This window comes from Pyrgilauda ruficollis, unplaced genomic scaffold (assembly GCF_017590135.1).
Source record: "Pyrgilauda ruficollis isolate IOZ18807 unplaced genomic scaffold, ASM1759013v1 scaffold10, whole genome shotgun sequence".
Taxonomy (NCBI): domain Eukaryota; kingdom Metazoa; phylum Chordata; class Aves; order Passeriformes; family Passeridae; genus Pyrgilauda; species Pyrgilauda ruficollis.
The window spans coordinates 10,695,900-10,717,262 of record NW_024508101.1 but is presented as its reverse complement, the minus strand read 5'-3'; the positions used below and the strand labels follow the sequence as shown (position 1 = coordinate 10,717,262).

The 21,363-nt window shown below is 50.5% G+C and overlaps 1 protein-coding gene across 3 annotated transcripts in view; it reads left to right on the top strand.

Annotated features, from left to right (window-relative positions):
• Window positions 1-21,363, top strand: part of PLXNA1 (plexin A1) — a 115,266-nt gene that overhangs the window by 86,318 nt on the left and 7,585 nt on the right. For 2 of the 3 annotated variants that reach the window (XM_041460555.1, XM_041460547.1), the window contains exons 21-31: window positions 899-1,041; window positions 3,526-3,782; window positions 7,632-7,698; window positions 12,277-12,423; window positions 13,224-13,383; window positions 13,939-14,042; window positions 14,465-14,561; window positions 15,227-15,417; window positions 16,093-16,262; window positions 17,941-18,153; window positions 21,131-21,281. In XM_041460555.1, the coding sequence (XP_041316489.1) occupies window positions 899-1,041; window positions 3,526-3,782; window positions 7,632-7,698; window positions 12,277-12,423; window positions 13,224-13,383; window positions 13,939-14,042; window positions 14,465-14,561; window positions 15,227-15,417; window positions 16,093-16,262; window positions 17,941-18,153; window positions 21,131-21,281 (1,700 nt within the window). The remainder of the gene's footprint in view (window positions 1-898; window positions 1,042-3,525; window positions 3,783-7,631; window positions 7,699-12,276; window positions 12,424-13,223; window positions 13,384-13,938; window positions 14,043-14,464; window positions 14,562-15,226; window positions 15,418-16,092; window positions 16,263-17,940; window positions 18,154-21,130; window positions 21,282-21,363) is intronic. The other variant, XM_041460563.1, reaches the window with a different exon arrangement.

The window sequence follows — 21,363 nt, the reverse complement described above, 5'->3', positions numbered from 1 at the left end:
CCCCAAGTCCCCATGCCTCCACATGCCTGTGGATGGCACTGGTGACAGGGAGAGGGGAGGGAGCTGGTGGAGGGGATGGTGTCTTGTCTTCCACAGCTGGCAGATAAAAGGATCTGCTTTTAATTAAAAGGCACAATCTCTTCCCTGCCTTTTCTCTTTTCTAGTCCCACTAGTTACAGATAAGATAGCACGCCTTTCAAGCTGACGGTTTGTTTTTTCTCATCAGGCTGACGAGCCTGCAGTCCTCTGCCTGGCTTTCAGCTCCCTTTAAAGTGCTGTTAATTTGATTTTTCTGAGGGTTTTCTCCCCCACCCCAACCCCCTTCCCTGGTGCATTTCCAGGACTCTTCTCCCATCAGCTTTTCTCTGTAGGTGCAATTAAAGGTTCAGGACCCCCCCCCCCGGATCATGTTCCCCTGGGAGTCACAGCTGCCTCTGCTGGGATCAGGAGGTTCCGGGGTGGGTGTGTTCAAGCTCTTCTCTCAAGTAGTATTTAGGTCAAAAAGAAATGAGGGCAATCTTGTGATTTAGGCTAACATTTTCCCCAAGAAGCTCTGTTTTTGTTCAAACCTTGCTGTTCCTCCCTGCCCCCAGCATCTCTGGGAGGCTGCAAGTGCTGGGCAGGGGGAATTTGACCCCCCTGGGACCTGGCAGTTCTGTTCCCAAATCTGCCACTTCATTTATTCCGGGGATGTCATCCCCACACTCTGCAGCTCAATTTCTCCATCTGTGAGATGGGGACAGCAATCACAGCTTGCCAAGAACAGGAATGCTGAGAATATTCATGCCTTGGGGAGGGTCCACCCATGGGATGCTGGGGGTGTGATGAGGGGCTGAGTGCCAACGCTGTGTGCTGAGACTCCAGGATGTGTTGTTGAATTCTGATTTTCCCTCCCTAGCCTTTGCTGAGCTGCAGACAGACATCAACGAGCTGACCAACGACCTGGATGGGGCTGGCATCCCCTTTCTGGATTACCGCACCTACGCCATGCGGGTTCTCTTCCCGGGGATAGAAGACCACCCTGTGCTGAAAGAGATGGAGGTGTGGGTCTGTCTGTCTGTCTCTGTAGTGTTTCACATTGGGGATGTGCCCCTGCACAGTCCCTTGCACGAGCCCCTGTGCCCCTGGGCTGGAGAGATGCTTTGGTTGGATGCTGGCCCGGCGTGGTGCATCTCTCCACGTGGCAGCCGGCGCGGATGTGGACTGGCTGCCAAATGGTTACTGCGTTCTCTGACATTAATATCAATATTTATATTAATATCATTGCTGCTGTCATTTTCTACAGCACTTGCTTTATTCAATTGGGTTTGTTTGATGCCTGACTGGTCGCTTGTTTTTAGCAGGGTTGTCTGACATCGCCTGCTTGCTTGGCTCCGTTTCCCCATGCAGAACCCATCCTTGGCATCCTTCCTCTGCTCCCCAAACCAGCTCCTTCTCTTCTCCTGTCCTCCCCACCTCTGTATAATTTAGCGCATGCAATTGCATAGCAATTGCCTCTCGTGTGCTGGGCTGCTGAGGCCACTCTTGATTACAAGAGGAAGGAGGGGGGTGACCTTCGCTTCCCCTCACTGCTGACCCAGCACAGTAATTAATGTCGACGTGGGCTTCACAATGTATTTAGGAGAAGTAATTGGCCCTGGTGCAAGATGCATGGTCACTAATTACAACACAACAAGCTCTTACCAACTGCAAGTGCACGTGCCGGTGTTGTACGCCAGCATGGCTACGACGTGGGCCCTGGCCTTCTGCCTGCTCTGTTTCCCCAGCCCCTAATCCCAGCTCTGGAGGGTGGTGGGGACCCTGTTTCCATGGATTTCCCCTTCCAGCTCAGGTTTCCGGATGCTCAGAGCCAAAGCAGGCGTGTAGGTCTCCCTGGGGCACAGCCCTTCCTGTCTGTGCAGATGCCTGGCTCTCCTCTCACCTCTGCTCTTGCTCTTAAAGATTTTTCCTAAAGAGGGAAAGTGGAAAGGGTATCCATCAGGGTATCAGAGGAGGAATTTTGCATTGGCTGTGGCAGGCTGGGTGGACTTTGTCCATTTCCAGCTCCTAACTCAAAACATCCTGCCTGAGAGAGCACACCAGCTCAGCCTGGCCTGGGAAGCAAGGGGTTAAATTTGCGAAGGGGAAAAAAAAATCCCCAAAAGAGATTAAATAAAGCAACTAGAGTTGTGTAAGCTTCATATAATTTAATCAGGTTTGCTTTTATTTGTCTCTTTACTCAGAGTGTAACATTAGCTATTGCAAGTGACGGAAGGAAGCTTGCTCACGCTCATGCTAATCCACAGTGAGCACCGGTACCAGCTCCCTTCCTCTGCAGGGTTTAGGGGCAGGCTGGCTGCTTTATGAGAATTTAAGCCTGATTAAATATTTAACTCAGTATTGTTCATTTATTTCTGCTAATGATCAGCAAGTTGAACATGGGGGCTTTGAATTGACAAGGACTTGGTGGGAAGCAGAGATTTTGTCCAGCGGGAAATAGTATTTTGGAGAGTGAAGTTATAACTGCGAGGAATTTCACTGAACTGAAGAGCACCAATCCAAAGTTTTGATTGAAGTGAAATGATTTGATGTGTCAAAACTCTGTTCTTCATTTTGAGTTGGTGTTTTGAAATGAAAAGTGTTGTTTTGTCTCCAAATACCGACATGAAGCGAAATTTAATGCTTATTCTCCCAATCAGGAAGATGAGGGGGGGGAATTAAAGAAAAAAACTGGTGTTTTATCACAGGAAGATTTTTATTCAGAGGAAACCATCTTTTCTAATGGGAAAATGGAGTATTGTAAAAATATTCGTTTCTGATAACAAATGTGATCAGGGCTGGCCAGAGCTGGGCTGCTGATGGCAATGCAGGTGTGAAAGCATTCAAGCCCAATCCCTGCTGGGTCCTATGTGGCCAAATACGGCCAGAAATACAACTTCAAATGTCTCATGACTACAGGGGCTTTTTTTAGGGTGTGTCTGCAGTGGGACAGAGACAGATTTCTGCTATTATTTCCCTATCTGAAATCCATCCCCCCAAACCAGGCAGGTTTGCTGCTGGTGGAGCTCGAGGTTTTGGCTTTATTTGCTTTCTATGTAATACCCAAAGTGCATGTTGCAGTGACTTAGGTGGGAATTGAGCTGCTTGTTAGCTGAAATTGAAAATGATAATTTTTGTGTGTGCTTGGGAGAGAAGGAGTGTTTGTTTATGGGTGGGCAGTGTGTTTATATGTCTTCACACAAGTGGGAGAGAGTCTTTGTGTGGAAGGGTGTGTCTATACAGACATATATCTACATTGATGCCCTGAGACTGTGTTAACCTGATGCTGGGATTTTACAAACTAGATAACTCTTGTGGAGGAACTGACACTGATCACCAAAGGGGAAGCTTGGTAGCAGGGACAGACCTAGTCCAGCTGCTTTTTGACCCTTTTTCATAATTTTGTTTTGTGGGATTGAGAGTGAATTCAGGGTGCGGTTCAGTCCAGCCACCTTCTCATCACCCTCCCCATCATTCCTGTCTCTCAGCTTTGCTCTATCCTTGCAGGTCCAGGCTAATGTGGAGAAGTCCTTGACCCTCTTTGGTCAGCTCCTGAACAAGAAGCACTTCTTGCTGACCTTCATCCGTACTCTGGAGGCCCAGCGGAGCTTCTCCATGCGGGACCGCGGCAACGTGGCCTCGCTCATCATGACAGCACTGCAGGGTGAGATGGAGTATGCCACAGGGGTGCTGAAACAGCTCCTCTCCGACCTTATTGAGAAGAACTTGGAGAGCAAGAACCACCCCAAGCTGCTTTTGCGGAGGTGAGTGTCCCCCTGAGAGGCTGGAGCTGTGGGACAATGCCCAGGCACTTCTGAGCATGGTGACATGAGCTGGTGTCCTTTGGGGATGCCACCAGTGATGTCTTGGTGTTGGCTGTGGCAGTGAGAGCACTCAGTCTGTGGTCAAGCATTTCCTTGCTTGTCTGTGTGCAAGTATGAGAGGGATGTGGGACCACCTGGCTCCAGGCAGCTCAGGAGCACCTGTGGGATGTTCTCACTCCAGTTTGGCCTGTGTGGGCTCCTGCTGTCTGGGAAGGAGACAGCAAGGTGCTTGCCAGCTGTTTAGGCTGGTGCAGGTAGGGTACATGCTGGTGTCAGGCACTGTGGTGTGTTGCTGTAGGTCACCTGGAGAAGGGAAGGTGTCCAGGTGGTCCCCCACATCACTTGGCATGCAGGGCAGCTCTTGCCTTGCCTCGTGGGTGCGTGGGTGCCTCCGTGGGCTGGCAGCAGGCAGGAGTCCTCCCTTCCCTGCTGTCTCCTCAGGGCTTACCTGCCTTGGCAGTCACATGGGGGTTTTCCTGGGAAAGTCACTCAGATCTCTGCAAGCTGGGAGTCTCTCTGGGCCAGGGGAAGTGCAAGCAGGAGGCAGCCTGCCAAGCCCTGCCGTGAGTCTGCCTGCCCCATCAATATTTAACCATAGCTCTGAGCTCTCCTTCATCACAGGCTGATGAATATTGAAAGATACACCAAGTCCTGAACAAAAACTATTAATAAGCTCCACTGGTTCAGCTCGAGGCCCTTTGCACATTCTCCTCCCTTTGCACACCATGTGGTGCCTCCCCATCCCCACGTCCAGCAGCCTGGTGCCACCAGCCTTTTGCAGAGATGCAAGGATGGCTGAGAGGCATGGGGCTGGCATGTCACCAGAAAGGCTCAAGAAAGCCAGGGCATCTTTCAAAGATAAACTGATGTTCATAGCATGGCCAGACTGGACAAAACCTGTTGGGTTTTGTACGCTTGGCCGTGGGGAAACACCTGGAGAAGACCCAGATGTGACTGGTCCCAGTTACATCCATGTTGCCCATCTCATTAGACATGTTGCTTTCTCAGTCTCTGCTTCATTTATCACATTACAAGGGTACCCTTAATGTCTCAAAGCATCTCATTAGCAGTGTGTCAGAGGGGGTGTGTTGTGCAGTTGATGGCTGTCTGGGAGTAGGGTGTGTCTTGGAGGTGCCAGTCACTGTTCCCCATCCCTGTCCCCTGACTGCATTCTTAGGCTCTTCTCTTCCAGTCGTTCCTCCATAACACCAGGTTTCACTGAAATATTTAGAATGCATTTCCAGCTCCTGAAGTAAATCAATAAAATATAAATAAAAGGCATCATGAGGAGGCTGGCAGCAGCAGTGACTGAGCCATGGCAGCAGCACGGGGGCAGAGCCCAGCCTGCACCAGTGCCCAAAGACTGCCAGTCTCCAGCCACAGCACTCGAGGGCCATTGCAGTTAGGACAGGGCTAAGTCCCCTGGCGAGCACCTTGCTTGTGCTTTCCTGAGTGATATTTAACAAAGAGACACTGTTCTTGAAGCCACAGTGCAGAGAGCTGTGCTTCTCTATCTGTTTGATTAGCCTTGCTGTTGGGTGTGAGAGTGTGCTTACTGCCCAGGGCAACTGGATTAGCATTGATCTAACTGGGGAGAGCTGTTACTTATTTATTTGGTTGTTGGATAATCCCCCCATTGCTGTGGCATCTGGCTCTATCATGGATAAAGACAAACATCCTCCAGAGCCTGAGTGGTGGCACTTCAGATAAGCATTATGGGCTTGTCAGGTCCTTTCTAGGGCCAGGGAGGATGTCTGCTGAATAGCTGCAGTCCACTTCTTGGCTTTCTCTCCATGTCCCTTCTCCCTTTTTTTGTTCACTATGGTGGATTATTCTTTTCTGGTGGGGGCATGAAAGCCTTCCCTTCCCTGAAGGCTCAAGTAATGCTGTCCTCAAATGATTTAAGGAGGGCTGTGCTATTCCAGGGAGGGCAAAAAGGGCTAAACCCCATTAGCACAAGAGAAAACCTTGGAAGGGACCATATGACACTGAGTCAGCTTGAATAAACTCAGGGAAAGTGGATTTTCTGCCTTAGCCATCTGGTCTTTGGGAACTGCTCCTGGCCCATCTGCTGGGCATGGCATTGCAGTTGGGCAGTGCATGGAACTGGGCAGTGGGACTCCTTCTGGTGGCTCTAACATTTTGGTTCTTTCTGGGTTTTGTTCCTTGAGTCAACCATTTGTATTTGTTTCCCTGGTGCAAGAGGAATGCAGCCATGTCCCTGAGGTTATTAGTATTGCCTGTGCTTTCAGGACCATCTGCCTTTGCAAGTGGCTGATCTGATAATTAATGGGTAGATAAGCTGAAGATTTTAGAAGGAGTGAAGGCCATGTTAAAAATAATGGGCATGTTAAGGGGAGTTTTAATCTTATGGCAGAGAGATAAGGTGTGGTGCAGAGGCTGGCATGTTAAGCTGCACCTGTCGGGCTGCAGGGTTCACCAGGGTCTGGTGCCACCCTCAGCTCCCTCCATGTCCCTCTCTCTGCTGGTGTGGCACATCCTGGCTGCAGTACCAGCACCACAAGGTCCCTTATTCTATTCACACATTTCACAGCCATCCTGGAGGATCCTGCTTTCCCTTTTGTGCATGGTCCCCAGCAGAAACAGGCAACTCCCTGGAGAAGGGAAGGTCCCAGGAGACCTTCCCTGCTATGCTGCTTTGAAGCATCTGAATTTGAAGTGTGCTTTAGGAAACTAGGGGTAATACACAGGTTTTCTCAAGGCAGCTTTGACTGCTTCCTTTAACTGCATATCCAAAAGCTGAGAGGTACAGCTCAATTTTTAAATTTCTTTTGGAGCAAGGGGGTGCAGCAGTGTACACTTGCAAACTCCTACATCACCACCGCACTCCAAGGAGACACACAGCAACCCTAAACTTCACCATGCAGGCATGGAAGGGTTAAATTCCAAGCCTGGCACAGTGTCTGTGTTCCAAAAGTACATGGAAAAAAGGTTAAGTTTCCAACCACTGCTCTTACTCCCTCCTTCTTTAATCCTCTTGTTTTCAGCTGAATTAGTAGTGAGGATAAGTTTGATCAAAAATGTATTTGGGTCAAAGTTTCCAGACCTAAATCTGGTTGTGGCTTTAACCAAGGCCATGTGCCAGTGGACTGGTGGTGGTCAATGTCCTCTTGCTCTACTGGGCCCTGGATTTTGATGCTTTAGAGATCACGGGCTGCTTCAGGGGTTGCAGGGCAGTTCCATGTCACCAGTAGTGGTGGCCTGCATCAGGGCAATGACAGTACTGAGTGCACTGCAGGACCAGAAAGCAACAGCAGCTCCCAGGTGGGGAAAGGAGCTTCCAGCTAGATCTGTCTTTGCCTTGCATCCTCAGCCCTTCTTTTAGGTTGTACTTTGTCTGGGGAGCTTGAAGTATGTTTGGGGATATTGTACTTGGTGTAGGTGTCTCATACAATCCTTCTGTGAAGAGAGCTGCCTGCTTTCGATGGGACATCATAGGAGAAAAAAAGTTCATTGAAGTAGAAGGTATGAGGGAGAAGCAGAAAGCTTCTCATCCCCTGGTGAGACTCCCAGTGGGACAAGGTTGAGCTTGACTTGTTGCAGTTCTCCAAATACACTGGAGACCAATTTACTTTTCTCTCCTGGGATGCTGCTGATGGGCAGGTTTTCCAGCAGAGCTTGTGCACCTTGCTTTGAGCCTCCTTTCCAGATGAAACCTTTTAAAGCCAAAAATAATTTAGCTACAGTCTAAGGGTGAGGTGGCAATGGGTGAGATCAGAGACCTTTAATATTCTCTGCTGATGGCTTTGCTCTCTACCTTCCCTACAGAACGGAGTCAGTGGCAGAGAAGATGCTGACCAATTGGTTCACCTTTCTGCTCTACAAGTTTCTGAAGGTGAGTTTGGGAAGGGATGGCAACCCTGTGTGGAGAGGGAGGTGGTTCCTGCCTCGCTGGGCCAGGTAGCATGCTACCCAAAGCCCAGGCTGACATGCTCCTGAGCATTGCTGCTCCCTTCCAGAGCAGAGGTTGCTTCCCACATCTCTGTTTCCATCCTGGTTTTCTGAGATGAAATTCTGGTTTCCTTTTTGGGAAATAGCTGAGATTTGGAAATGAAATCCAGATCGGGATTGCTTAATGTATAGTGGGTCTGAGATTTTAACAATGGTGCCCTGAGGAAAGATAAATCTGAAGCAACACAGCTGAGTCTTGGAGTGGTCCCCATTCCTCTCTTCTTGCCTTTGCTTGTGTAACTCAGGAGGAAAAAACCCTGACAGCTGATCCTTCTGTAGGCATGGCTGTGATCAGGGCTGTTTCTGCCTCTTTGAGTGTAGTTTGATGAGTTGCACTCCTCGAGTAATGCTGCTGCTTTTCCTTCATCTCTCCAGCACTGAGGTTCTGTGGTAGGGGAATTATTTCCTGCAGGCATCTCCACTACTGCTGCTGCTTCCCCTGACAGAGGTGCCCTGGTGGGGATGGATGCCTCGAGTGGCTTGTTGACAGCTAGGGACAGAGCTCTCCACCACACCTGCGTGAGGCTGCAGAGCCTTTTAGCTTTTATTCACTTGTTTCCAATTTCATTGGGGTAGGAGAAGAGGACGCCACAGTGTAAGCTCTGTTTTTACCACTGGTGCATCTACCCATATTGAGAACATTTATTCCATCAGCACCAGTGCTTCCACCTGCTACAGCTGCACCAGTTTCCATGCAGATTACACAGCAGCAGCTCCAATGCATGTACCCCAGGCTCAGTCCTGCTGCAACTTTGGGCTGACTCCGATGGGTGAACGATGCCTGCAATCCTGCTGCTGGTTTGTCAGGCAGCAGGGCTGTTTCTTGGGATCCTGCCTGGCGTCGGTGCAGTGAGACTGGGTGGCACACTGCTGTTTTTGTGGGATTTCATCCCTCATTAAGATAAAGAGGGTTTGAACTATTTCCAGCCAAGAGATGAGAGCGAGCAGGAGTCTCAGCAGAACTCAAGTGATCGTCAACGAGAGGTGATTTATAATATCACTTACATGCACTTGGCTTTTTGCCTCTGTCGAGGAATAGCCTGTGTCTGTAAAAATCTATCTAGCATGCTGGAGATTGCTTACTAGGGGTGGGAGAGGAGAAGAGCAGTGCTGGTCACAGGGAGATGTCAAACCTCCCACCGCCCCTTTGTGCCAGGGTGTTGTGCAGTAGGGTCCTTTTGCATCAGCAGTGCCCAGTGGGATTGAGTAGAACACTGGCAGAAGGCTCTTTGGGCTCTGTGAACTTGGTGGGACAGGCAGGAGTAGCTGTCCTTGTGGATAAACTCCTCCAAGGCTCCTTGAAGTGAGCAGGGTTATGCTTTGGCTGAGCAAAGTGCTGTGCACAGCCTATGAACACCCACAGCAGGGTTTGGGGACATTGTGTATGTGACCTGACATCCTTGACCTGTGTTTGGCTGGACTGGGCCATGTTCAGAAGCTACTTTGGATTAGCTCATGCACCACCAATGTCCCTGTCCCCCTTCAGAGAGGCTTCTGGGCACATTACCAGTGGTGCAGCAGGTCTGAGGATAAGGAGTAGCAGGTGAGAGGTGTGGGGATGGTGGAACCAGGGCAATGTCTCTTTATAAAAAACTCCTTGGTTACACCATGACTTAGACATGGGAAAACACCTCCAGTCTCTGGGTGGTAGCAGCAAGAGAAAGGTCTGATCTAGGTGCACCATTACAAGAGAAACATACACAAAGGGCCTGGGTGGACTTGCTGGCTGTGAAATTTGTTACGCTGGGATTCATCTCTTTGGGAAGTGGTTGAAACTCCACTCCTTGAGTCACTTGAGTTAAACTGCAAGAGACTTGAGGATGTGCTCATGCCCTCTTCTGTGTCAGTCCCACCAGAGGAGACCCACGAGGCTGTTCTCACCTGTCTCTGGACAGTGAGGATCACAGGTGGCAGCAACAGAAGGAGAGGGCCGTGGAGAAGATGGAGAGTATCATGACAGACAGCTTGCCAGCAGGAAAAGAGCCCCAAACTGCAGTAATTGTGCATGTAAATGAGGCAGACAGCAACGTGCCCAACTTCTGGACCAGCTTTCAGCAAACCTGCCCTGAGCAGAGCAAGATACACTGGGGTGAGGGATGGGGACAGGCACAGGTCAGCCCCTCATGCCCAGGGCCAGCAGCGTGGGGAGCCAGCAAGGGCTGCTGCTCTCAGGAGGACCCTGTAGTAGCATTTATCAGACTCTTAATGAGACACCTCAGGGAAAGGGAGATGGATAAATCGAGACAAGTGCTGAAAAATGCACAATATTAGGTGCCTGATGAGCTAGATCTAGTCACTAAGACAGTTTGGGAATTAGCTGGCTTGTCTCAGCCTGCTTCCAACATATCAACACGGGCATACACAGGGTGTCTGCAGCTGCCCTCCTCCAGCTCAGATCACATGGAGAGCCCCCAGAGCTCCCCTCAGTCAGGTCCCCAGCAGTGAGCAAACTGCATAAGGGCTGGCAGGGTGGGCACAGTCACATCTGGGGAACAGGCTGCCCTTCATCAACCTGAGGGACCACCTGGCCACATCTCAGTGGTCTTCTTCTGTATTTCACCTGATGGGGTTCATCTCAGCTGAACTGCCCAGCACTGGTTTCTTTGGTCCCTGTTCATTTTGTTGGTCTCTGTCAAAGATGATCCCTAAACCATCCTCATCTGCATTGTCTCAGTGAGCTGTGACCCACAGCAGCATCTTGGCCCTGGTCTTCAAGAGCCGGTGGGGATGGTGCGGTTGGAAGCGAGGTGTTGCATTCTAAGGGTAGGATCCACACTAGGAACAAACAGAGAAGCCAGTGTAGGAAAGACAGAGCCCACCTCTCTTGGTATGAATCCTTAGAGGTGGGTGCAGAGCTGCAGATGTGGGGGCAGCAGCCATGCCTTACTGGAGAGGTGAAAGCTGTGGGCTGAGAGTGTAGCAACCATGGCAGGTGGAAGCAAGAGTCCTGCTCCAAGCCATCCTCCATCCGTACCACTTCCACAGACTTGGAATTTTCACAAGGAGTTTTTGCAAGCAACCAAAAAAGGGAATTTAAGTCCTTCCACCAGAACCAGAGGGGTAGGCTTGGGGTGCCCTGGGACCCCGGGGCTCTCACCACTCTGCAGCCAACCTCGCCTTGCAGGCAGCCAGTGATATGCAGCCTAGCACCCACTTGGGTCTCTCACTTTTCCAAGCTGACTTAATGAAGCCAAGTTTGCAAATGAAACATAATTTCAAAGACAGGCATGTTGTCGGAAGGTCTGGGGATGATGTATGCCTGTTCCTGCTCGTTAGCAGCTGTCTCTTTAATTACCGCAGATGCTAACGAGATGCTAACAGCATATGGTGACAGGGAGAGCAGCCGCACTTTGCACCAAAGTACAATTTATTTGTGAGGCGGCCGGGAGGGAGGGATGAGGGCTAGTGGGGTAAAATCTGCTGGGACTTCTCTCCATCCTCTCTGTTCCCTTTTTTCTCCCTTAGGGCTAGTGCCCGTGTCTGGAAGGGCTCATTGGGATGCAGCTCAGGGGACATGTTTGGGCCCTGGGTTATGAACGGGTGTCCACTCCCAGTCCTGCTATGCCAAATCCTGGCCCCAAGCTGGTTGGTGCTTCCAACCTTGGCAGGTCCTTTAGTGTTTCTGAATCCAGCATCCAGCACGTTTCAGGGGGAAGTGTCTGGTCCAGTTTCCCTTTCCCTTCCTCACATGTATGAGATAGATGCTCATGTGGCTCTGTCTGGTAGCTGAAACTGGCTCTGACTACAAGGCTTTGGCAGTGGAGATGTGTAGGTGGCAAATGGTTTAACTGCAGGAAACCTCATTGCCTGGTCCCCTCCATCAGCTGGGGGCTCAGGGTAGGGTTGTCTGTGGGTTGCTCCTTTGCTTTTCCTTTCCAGTGGGTCTGGCTGGCTGTGCCCAGCTGTCATTTGGAGAAACCTCCTTTGACCTTCTGTCATGTGAGACTGGGCTCCTGGCAGATGTCAGAACTGCAATGTGATATCTGGGCAAGAGCCCCCAGACTGTCCCACTGCCGTGTGCCTTTTCCAGTCCTCAGGTGCTTCTCTTGTCTGGAGCAGCTCAAAAGAGAGGCTGTATCCCATACATAAGGTCCCCAGATTCAATCTGCTCTTCAGTAGACCTGAATTTACCATTTTTAGCTCATCTTTGGCTTGCAGAATGAGCAGAATTCACCCAGAAGTGTCTGGAAACCCTGGGAATCTGAGGTTGATAGACAAACAACTTCCAGTGGGTTTGGAAGGAGAGAGTGAGTTCCTTCACAGGATGAATTTTACCATGGACCCCCCTCCTGCCTTGCAGTCTTGAGCAAGGGATGAAGACTTTTTATAATGCCATGTGTGGGGATTGATGCTGCAGGATCACAGGAGACTTCTGACATGGTGGTAGTTCTTGAAAGGCAAAACTAGTGCCTGGCACCTTCTAACTCCTCTCTCTCCTCTCCTCCATCCCCCTGTCCCACAGGAATGTGCTGGGGAACCACTCTTCATGCTCTACTGTGCCATCAAGCAGCAGATGGAGAAGGGACCCATTGATGCCATCACAGGAGAGGCTCGCTACTCCCTCAGTGAGGACAAGCTCATCCGGCAGCAGATTGACTACAAAATGCTGGTTAGTGCAAGCAGAAGCTTCAGTGGTACTGGTGCTTGCCAGGACTGCCAGGTCCTATTTAACAAGATCTTGGAGGCACACAAAATACTTCTAGAGACAGTTTTGTCTGTTGTTCTCTCCAGCATTCCTGGGGTGCCTCTCACCCTGTCTGAGTGGGGCCCATCTCAGACAAGGTCAGAAACAGGGCCTTTCCTTGGTAAGGTCTGCTGTTGCTATGGGCCCAAGGAAGCCAAACATGAACTGAATCCTGCTCCATAACTTTCCAAGCAAACCCCTGGCAATGGCAGGTTTGGGTGGGAGATGCTGTTGAGCTTGTGCTATATGGATCTCATGTTTGGTGGGGATCAAAGTTAGAGCTTTGAGGTTGCTGCAGGAGATGGAGATATACTTCTCGTCTTTCTTCTGAGCCATGTCCTCTGTCCAGCTAAATGATAAGCCAACCCTTCCCCCTGGCTGAGCCTGCAGCTGGTTCTTCACCTGTAGCTCAGTCTCCACAGGGATGAGGAGTGGAGTGTGCCTGGGCATTGCTTGTTCTCAACAGGCTTTGCTGCACTGGGCATGGTTTGCTGGCCTAGGATTATTTCACTGACACTGTGCTTCTTTCTCAGAATTGGAGGTTTGAGGGTGGCAGGGAGAGGTGGGGAAAGGGGAGCAGGAATGTGCCATGTGGCTACAACTCCACAGCAGCTCAGGAGGTGAGAAGACACAGCCTGTAGACAGCTGTAGCCTTGTGTCCTTGGGCCTGCCTTTGCAGCCAGTGTGCCACAGCCTCTCACTCAACCCTTTCTGACCCTGTGCAGACCCTCAACTGTGTGAACCCTGAGAATGAGAATGCCCCAGAGATTCCTGTCAAGGTGCTGAACTGCGACACCATCACGCAGGTGAAGGAGAAGCTGCTGGATGCTGTCTACAAGGGTGTGCCCTATTCCCAGAGACCCAAAGCTGGAGACATGGACCTGGGTAAGAGAGAGGCCAAGCACTTCCCTGTGGGGAACAGGGATGTGACTAAGAGCAGAAGTGCCGATAAATCTGTGCAGGGCAGGAAAATCAAAAGATTCTACAGAAGCACATTTGTGCTTGTTCAGTCCACTTTTGCCATGCTGATGGCACTGACTGTGTGTGGGGAGCCCTGACATGGGAGTGTGGATCCTGCCAGTGGAAGAGGTGGGGAGGAGAGCCCCCTTGGGTCTTCTGGGGTCGGGGTCTGAATTGCAGGCTTGAGGTCTTGAGATCCAAGGAGGCCAGCAATAGTTGAGAGCAGTGTTAATAGTCCTGTTCTTAAGGGGGAACAGGGGAATGGAGAGTAGCAAAGGTAACAGTCACCAGGGTCAAACTGGTGCTGTCTTTCCCTGAGTACTTGGATTTGTCCAGCACATTGACAGCCATCAGCCCTAGGGCTCAGAGAGGGGTGGGAGGCCTCTTAAGCTGGTGCCTTGGAGCTGTGCTTGTACCCTTGCCTTAGCTTTGTGCTCCTACTATCCACTAACCATGAGCCCTTCTCCCTCATGGGGACAGAGTGGCGGCAGGGCAGGATGGCCCGCATCATACTGCAGGATGAAGATGTCACCACAAAGATTGACAATGACTGGAAGAGGCTGAACACCCTGGCCCACTACCAGGTAAGGCTGTCCATGATGGAGAGCAAGGAGCTGCTTTGAGCTTCAGCATCTTTTCTTCCTCCTTAGCTTGGTCAGGGCCTGGGCTCAGCTCTCGAGGGCCATGGTCAGGAGATCTGCGGTTACTTTCCTGCCTACGCCTCATGTTTGTGGTCCTTTTAAATGGGGTATTTCCAGGGTCATGGAGTCTGTTTCCCACTCTGACCTTACTCTGCCGTTTTCATGCTGAGCTTTCTGGTGTGTTCCTGTTCTTCCCCTTCCCCCAGCTGTCACAGAGATATGTCAGGCTCCTTTGCTGGAGATGATGTCCCTGGGGTGGTGGCAGTGTCACTGCATCCCTCTGGGGCTGGTTTCTCCCTGTGCTGGGGCTGTTCCCCCTGTGCCTCTCTGGTGTGGCAGCCTGCTCAGTCCATTTCTGCCCACAGGTGACAGATGGCTCCTCAGTAGCCCTGGTGCCCAAGCAGAACTCAGCATACAACATCTCCAACTCCTCCACCTTCACCAAGTCCCTCAGCAGATATGGTGAGTGCACAAGGGCATCCTCCTCTGGGCTGACTGGGGAGGTGGCACTGGGCTGGGCATGTGCATCAAGTCACAGGGCAAGTGACTATAACTGTAACTCATGTGAACAAAATCCTCCAAACTCCCAGCTCTCCTGCATGGTGCTACTTATTCTAGTGTTGGAGAGAGAGCAGGTGCCCTCAGAGCCATCTTTCTTTGCAGTGTGTTGGGCTCAAGGGAAAAAGGCAAATGTTAGATGGCTGCTATTAAGGGATTCTTTCCCTTTTATTCCCCTGAAATCTAATTAAAATAAGCACAGAGGCACTTAGCACTTAAAAGAGCAGAGTTGAAGACTCCCACAAATGTACTGGCAGGTGTACTTCAGCCTTGGTTTGGAAGGGAATAGTGTGATCAGCTCAATGTGGCACAGGAAGCATCTGTGATCCTGGCACTTGTGTGCTGGGAGCAGGACAGGCTCTGCAGAATTCCTTCCATGCTTGTCCTCGCCCCTGTACGTCAGCCAGGCTTGCACGTGGCCCAGCAGGCTGTGACGATGGTCACAGCACAGCTCCCAGTGCTTGGTGGCTGCAGAGGCTGAATCCCAAAGCTCCTGTGGAGGGAAGGGGGATGATGGGGCTGGTGGTGAGGCAGAGGTGGCAGGGTAGCAGCATGCCCTGTGCTTGCAGAGAGCATGCTGAGGACAGCCAGCAGCCCCGACAGCCTGCGCTCGCGGGCGCCCATGATCACCCCCGACCTGGAGAGCGGCACAAAGCTCTGGCACCTGGTGAAGAACCACGACCACATGGACCAGCGGGAGGGCGACCGGGGCAGCAAGATGGTCTCCGAGATCTACCTGACCCGTCTGTTGGCCACCAAGGTATGGCCCAGAGACCCAGAGCTGGTGCCTGGCTTTGGAAATCTGGGTGGGGAAGGGTAGTGATTTGGGTTGTCCAAAAGTGGTAAGCACTGCTCTTTTGTTAACGTCCTGCTCTAGCACAGGAAGAGGTCCTCATCTGGTCTCTTTTCTGAGCTGGAGGTGAAGGGTTTGTGTGTTGAAACCATCAGTGAATATCCCCTGAGTGGATTTTCCTGTTTGCTCTTTGCACCTTTTGGTGTTTTTACTGTTCCCTGTATCCTTGAGCAGCTGCTGGTCTGCAAAGCAGAAATGCTCTGGGGTAGGTGCCTCTGGTATTCGGGACAAAACTGCAGGACTGGTGATGTGGGAAGGCTGATTACGCCAGGCATTTGGCACTGCAGCAAGTTCCACTTCCCTCAGCGCATACAACACTTTTTTGTTTTGTATGGTGTTTTCCTTTGTATACTTTTAGCATGCCAGACCATACAGTGAAGGAGATACCTCATCACTGCAGTGTCTGTTTCCCAGTATAAACCACTGAGAACTAACCAGCAGGGTTACACAGACTGTACCGTGCTGCTCATTCAGGTGTAGAAAAGAAGTGAAATTGGTTAGAGGCTGACCATTAGTTAAAGACCCACCTCTCTGCTGGCCCAAGGTGTTGCTGAGCAGACCTTTTCTGTTTCTCCTCCCCAGGGCACCCTGCAGAAATTTGTGGATGACCTGTTTGAGACCATCTTTAGCACAGCTCACCGTGGGAGTGCACTGCCCCTCGCCATCAAATACATGTTTGATTTCCTGGATGAACAAGCTGATAAGCATCAGATCAATGATTATGATGTCAGGCACACCTGGAAGAGTAACTGGTAATGGAGAAGGACAGTGGGCTGGGGGGTGGGCTAACAACATCACAGCTTCCAAGCCCTACCACAGGGAGCAGAAATATGAACCTGGAAATGATCCAGGACAAGAGAGGCCCATATCTCTGTATTTCGGGTGCGGGTAAATCCCTTGCATGCCTTCCTTCGCAGAAAAAATCCCAGGAATGCAGTGCTCCCTCAGCCCTTCCCCAGATCCCAAGCACCACGCTCCCCCTGATGGCTGCAGTGGCTGAGGGCTCTGTTCCCATCTCACCTTGGTCTCTCCATCCTCCGGGCTCCTCCAGGGCTGCCAGCCCCAATTCTCATCTCTGCTGTCCTGAAGGTGTTTCCACACTCCTTGCTGTCACTCAGCCGTGCCCAAACGAAGTCAGCACAGCTCTGTGTGCACATCCTCCCTGCCCCTGCCCGCAGAGCCAGCCCCTGCTCTGCTAATCGCTGGCTGAACACTGGGGCGGGGCAGCTTGTGACACCTCCTGGGTGCGTGCTGGGGCTCCGGCAGGTGTTGGCTCCTTAGCCCCCTTTGGCATTTTTCATTTCTGCTGCCTCACTGATTTCATCTCTCTGATTTTACTGTGACTGGAGACGGGTACGTATGTTCCCTGTGTCTGGCATTTGTTAAATGGCAGCCAAAACGCTTTTGTGCAGTTCAGTAACTGTTTGCAATTAGCAGGGCAGGAAAAGAAACATTTTTAAATGGAGTTGTGAGAGCACGGAAGCGCTTGGAACTGATTTATAACTCAGCTTTCTATATTAAAAGAAGGAGTGAAAGGCAAAGGAGGAAAAAAACCCCCACTCTTCAGGGGCTGGGCATGCAGGCTCTTGCATACTAATGCCTGTGCTTATCTCTGGGCGCTAATTCGACATGTGGAGCTAATTTCTCCAGGCCATTCCCTTCACAAATGAAATATGTACATGCACCCAGTACCCTCATTAGGAAAGTCCTGGGGAACAAAGTGTGTTTTCTTTAAGATAAAAGCATTCACTGAGAGTAGGTGCTGGGGGATGACAGAGTGAGGAGGATTTCTGATGGGGGAGGCTCTGAGGTGCTCCTAGGAGAGGAGAGGGGCAGCAGGATTGGGAAGTGGAGCCATGGAGGGTGGCACGTGTGTGTCAGTATGCAGCAAACAACCAGTCGATGGCTCGCCAGGAGACCTGCTGTCTCTACAGCTGAGAGCTTTATTTCCAGCATCTGAGGCCACCTAAATTTTTCTCTGGTGTTAAATGTGCTAATGAGTCCCTTGAGGAGTCCAGCTAACTCCCTCCTCTGCCACGGGAGATGTGTGAAATGCCACACAGCACCTTCAAAGAGATTATTAATGTCAGAGAAAGGGACCGTGTCTGGTTTGACCCACGGGCTCAGCAAGGTCTCTTCAGTGACAGTGGATCCTTGGGGAAACCACAGATCTGCACTGCCCTGGTTTGCCTTTGGGGATCTTGGCAGTGCTGAGGAATTTCTTCATGGAGAACTGCAGCCTTTTTTGGGGTGGGCAGGGGAGAATTGCCATTTACCCAGGCTGTTTGCATCCCTGGAATGCTGGGAAAAGCAACCTGCCCAATTCTGGGTCATGGGAAGCTCCTTCTCTACAACTGGATGTGCATGTATGTTCCAGCTGCCCTGCAGGGTGTGCTTCAGGTGCTGACTCCTATTTCCTTCATCCCTCAGTCTACCTCTACGTTTTTGGGTGAATGTGATTAAGAACCCCCAGTTTGTGTTCGACATTCACAAGAACAGTATTACTGATGCCTGCCTATCCGTGGTGGCTCAGACATTCATGGACTCCTGCTCAACTTCTGAGCACAAGCTAGGAAAGGACTCTCCCTCCAACAAACTACTGTATGCCAAGGACATCCCCAACTACAAGAGCTGGGTAGAAAGGTGAGTAGACTGGGCAACAGCTCCTTGCTTCTCCTGGGGGACATGCAGTGGATGCTCATGGGTGTGGGGATGTGGGTTGTTGGAGGGCTCCTCTTGGTAGCTGACTGAAGCAGGACTGTACTAATGCTTGCAGAAAGTGGTCCTCTTGTTTGGGGGATGATGCTTTCTCATTATTGTCTCCTGGAATAAGTTTGCAATGACTGTTTTAAAGAGCTGTTTGTGACTTGCTTAAGGGGTGCTAAAAGCAACCTCCACTATTAGGCTGTCTGATGTTTTCTGTTGTAAAAACTTGGTCTGTACTAGGGAATTACTAACACCTCGCTTGATTGCTTTTGAAGAGCAGTGAGAACTCAGCCTTGGACTAGAGAAGTGCTTTTTTTGTATCACAACAATACATGCAGGTTTTGCTGAAATGCTTGAAAATTATCATTTCCCAGTGCTCAGGCTACAGTCTCTGTGCTGAGGAGAGGGAGAGGAGCAGGTGCCCTGACACCTTCCAACACCCTCCACCTTCCCTGTTAGGTGAGGAGAGATGTCCCTCTGTCCTGCTGAATTAATGTAGTGTTAAAGGTTCAGGGTTTGAATGAGACTGATTGCAAATTGATGCACTCAGGCATAATGCTGTGTTTAGCTTTACCCTTTTGGGAGAGAAACCTAGGAGATGTCCTCCAAAGCCCTCTAAACAGAGCTATGGTTAAAATGTTGCCATCTTGTAAAGTGGAACTTCATGAAACTTAAAAAATGGCAGATTTCAGGTTGCTGTTGCAACTTTTCCTTGGTGATGATGTGCTGGGCTAAAGATTATTCTTTTTTCATAACTGAGGGCCCTTTTTCAGCATCTTGGCCAAATACAGAATGAGCTAAATGAAGGATGTCCAGACAACAGTAAATGTCATATTCTCTTGTTTGTAAGGGTGGAACTGTGTAGCCTAAATCATCCTTGGGTACTCACTTGGACACAGATATTTTTGTTGCACCATTGGAATGCATGCTGTTTCGCAGGCAAGTACAAAGACAAGTGTCTTCCCTCGAGGAAGGGAGGGCTTGGATCAGAAGGAAAGGTGCCCCTGAAATATGATGCCTGAGATGAGAGATGAGCTGCATTGTAATAGGAGGAAGTTCTTTGCAGGGGACTGGATGGGGCTTTGGAGTGGGGTCCCGTAGGAACAGCACAAGCTTCATAAGGTGAATTTCTCTGACCTTGCCATCTCTATGACAAAAATATTCAGCTCTCTGTATGTGCCTGGAAGAAAAAAAGGTATAAAACCATTTCAGAGTTAAACATTGGTCTAGACATTCTGCGTCCCTGGGGAGGAGGTGGGAGATCTCAGTGGTGACAGATGTTCCTGCCATTGCTTACCTCTGCTATGGTCCCAGAGGCAGATGAGCAGGGGGCAGAGATGTCCTGTGCAGGGGGTGACTACGTCTACTACTGTTCCTCTGCTGCAGGGATTTGTGGCATAATCAGCATTTCTGGCTTTTGGCACAGTTATAGTCGCAAAGCTTTGCAGAGGAGGGACGGGAGTGGTGTGGGGGTGGCTGAGTGGGACTGCCAGTCCCAACAGCAGGTCTGTCTGCTGCTGTGGCTCAGGCACCAGCTGAAAAAAGGGCATCCTGCCAATATGAGGCAGGAATAGCACAAGGAAGGGCTTAGGAAGCGGGAAACCTGGAGAAACCCAAGGGGACCACTGCTGGGGTCAGAGGTGTCCACTGGAAATGGATGGTGTGACTGGAATCTTGGTCCATTCGAGCCATGCACACTTGTATTAAAAAATGATGTTTTCTTCCCATCCTATGTGTCATGATAACACCTGGAGCGTGAAACTGCTGCTTTAGGAGATGTCACTCTGGGGTGTGAGATATCTCTAGGGGTGTAGGAGATGCTTGGTTTAGTCAGAGGTCCTCACCTCAGACCACTGCTCTCCTGGCAGCATCCAGAAATTCTCTTGCATCATTTTCTGGGTATGAATGAACCTCTTTGTAAAAACTGCCCAAGTAGTTTATCACTAGCTGAGTTCAGTGCAGTGGGATGGAGTGGATCCTCATATTCATCTTCTCAAGTGGTCTTGCTGCCATCTGCTCCTACCCAAGTGCTTCAGCAATGTTACATCTCAGCGTTCAGCTAAGTGATGCTAATCACTGTACCAGAAACTTTACCAAGTGGGGACTAATGAGGAGCAGAGCAAACCTGAGAGAGGCTGGCACTCTGTATTTCCAGGTGGAAATGCTGGTAATACTGCTCCCTGGGAGCAGCCAGAGCTTGTTTGTTGTGGGTGGGGTTGCTTTTAAAATGAGGCCTGTGGACACAACCCTCGTTTCCAAAAAGTCCTCAGCAGTCAGTCCACTGGTGTGTCTGCTTGGTGTAACTCTCCTGCTGTAATGAGATGCTGCAGCTTTGTCCTCTCAGGGTTGTGATCAACATCCTGTTGGATATTCTGTTTTTCCACTACCACAGCACGTGTATTGCTGCAGGGGCAGGATGTCACCTTGTCATGTGTTCACAACTCAAGTATTTAATTGAATGCAAAGGGACATGGTTGGCTTTAGGGGCATAGTGACCTTAGGAGAGTAGTAGCAAAACCTTGTGTGTTACTGCAGGTGTGGAGGGTCCTAGTGCATGTAGTTTGGTGGAAAAAGATGCCAATGGGATGGGAAGGACAAAAAATGTGTAGTTTAGGAGAGGATGGAAAAATGCCTTAGAGCAAGATTGCTTGGCTTCCCAGCATGGTGAGCAGAATTGGACTGAGCTGGGTGCTGTTCCATCAGGACCACATTCCTAAGAGTGCTGACTGCTCTGTGGAGTGTTCAGAGACCTCTTAGTGAGCAGTGCTAAAATGGGTGATTGTATGTCACTGCTTGGAGGAAAGATGCTCTTCACTTGCCTTTCCTTGGCTGTTCTCTGTGACCATCGTGGCGGGGACCCATCCCTTCCTGCCTGTCCCTATTTCTGACCCACTCCTCTGTTCCTCCCTGGCAGATATTATGCAGATATAGCTAAAATGCCAGCGATCAGTGACCAGGACATGAGCGCGTACCTGGCGGAGCAGTCACGGTTACACCTCAGCCAGTTCAACAGCATGAGTGCCCTGCACGAGATCTACTCCTACATCACCAAGTACAAGGATGAGGTAAGATGTGGTGAGGCAGAGTCAGGCCTGAGCTGCCACTTCAGTCTTTTTGTCCTTGTTTCTGCAGTCCCCTGCTTTTTCC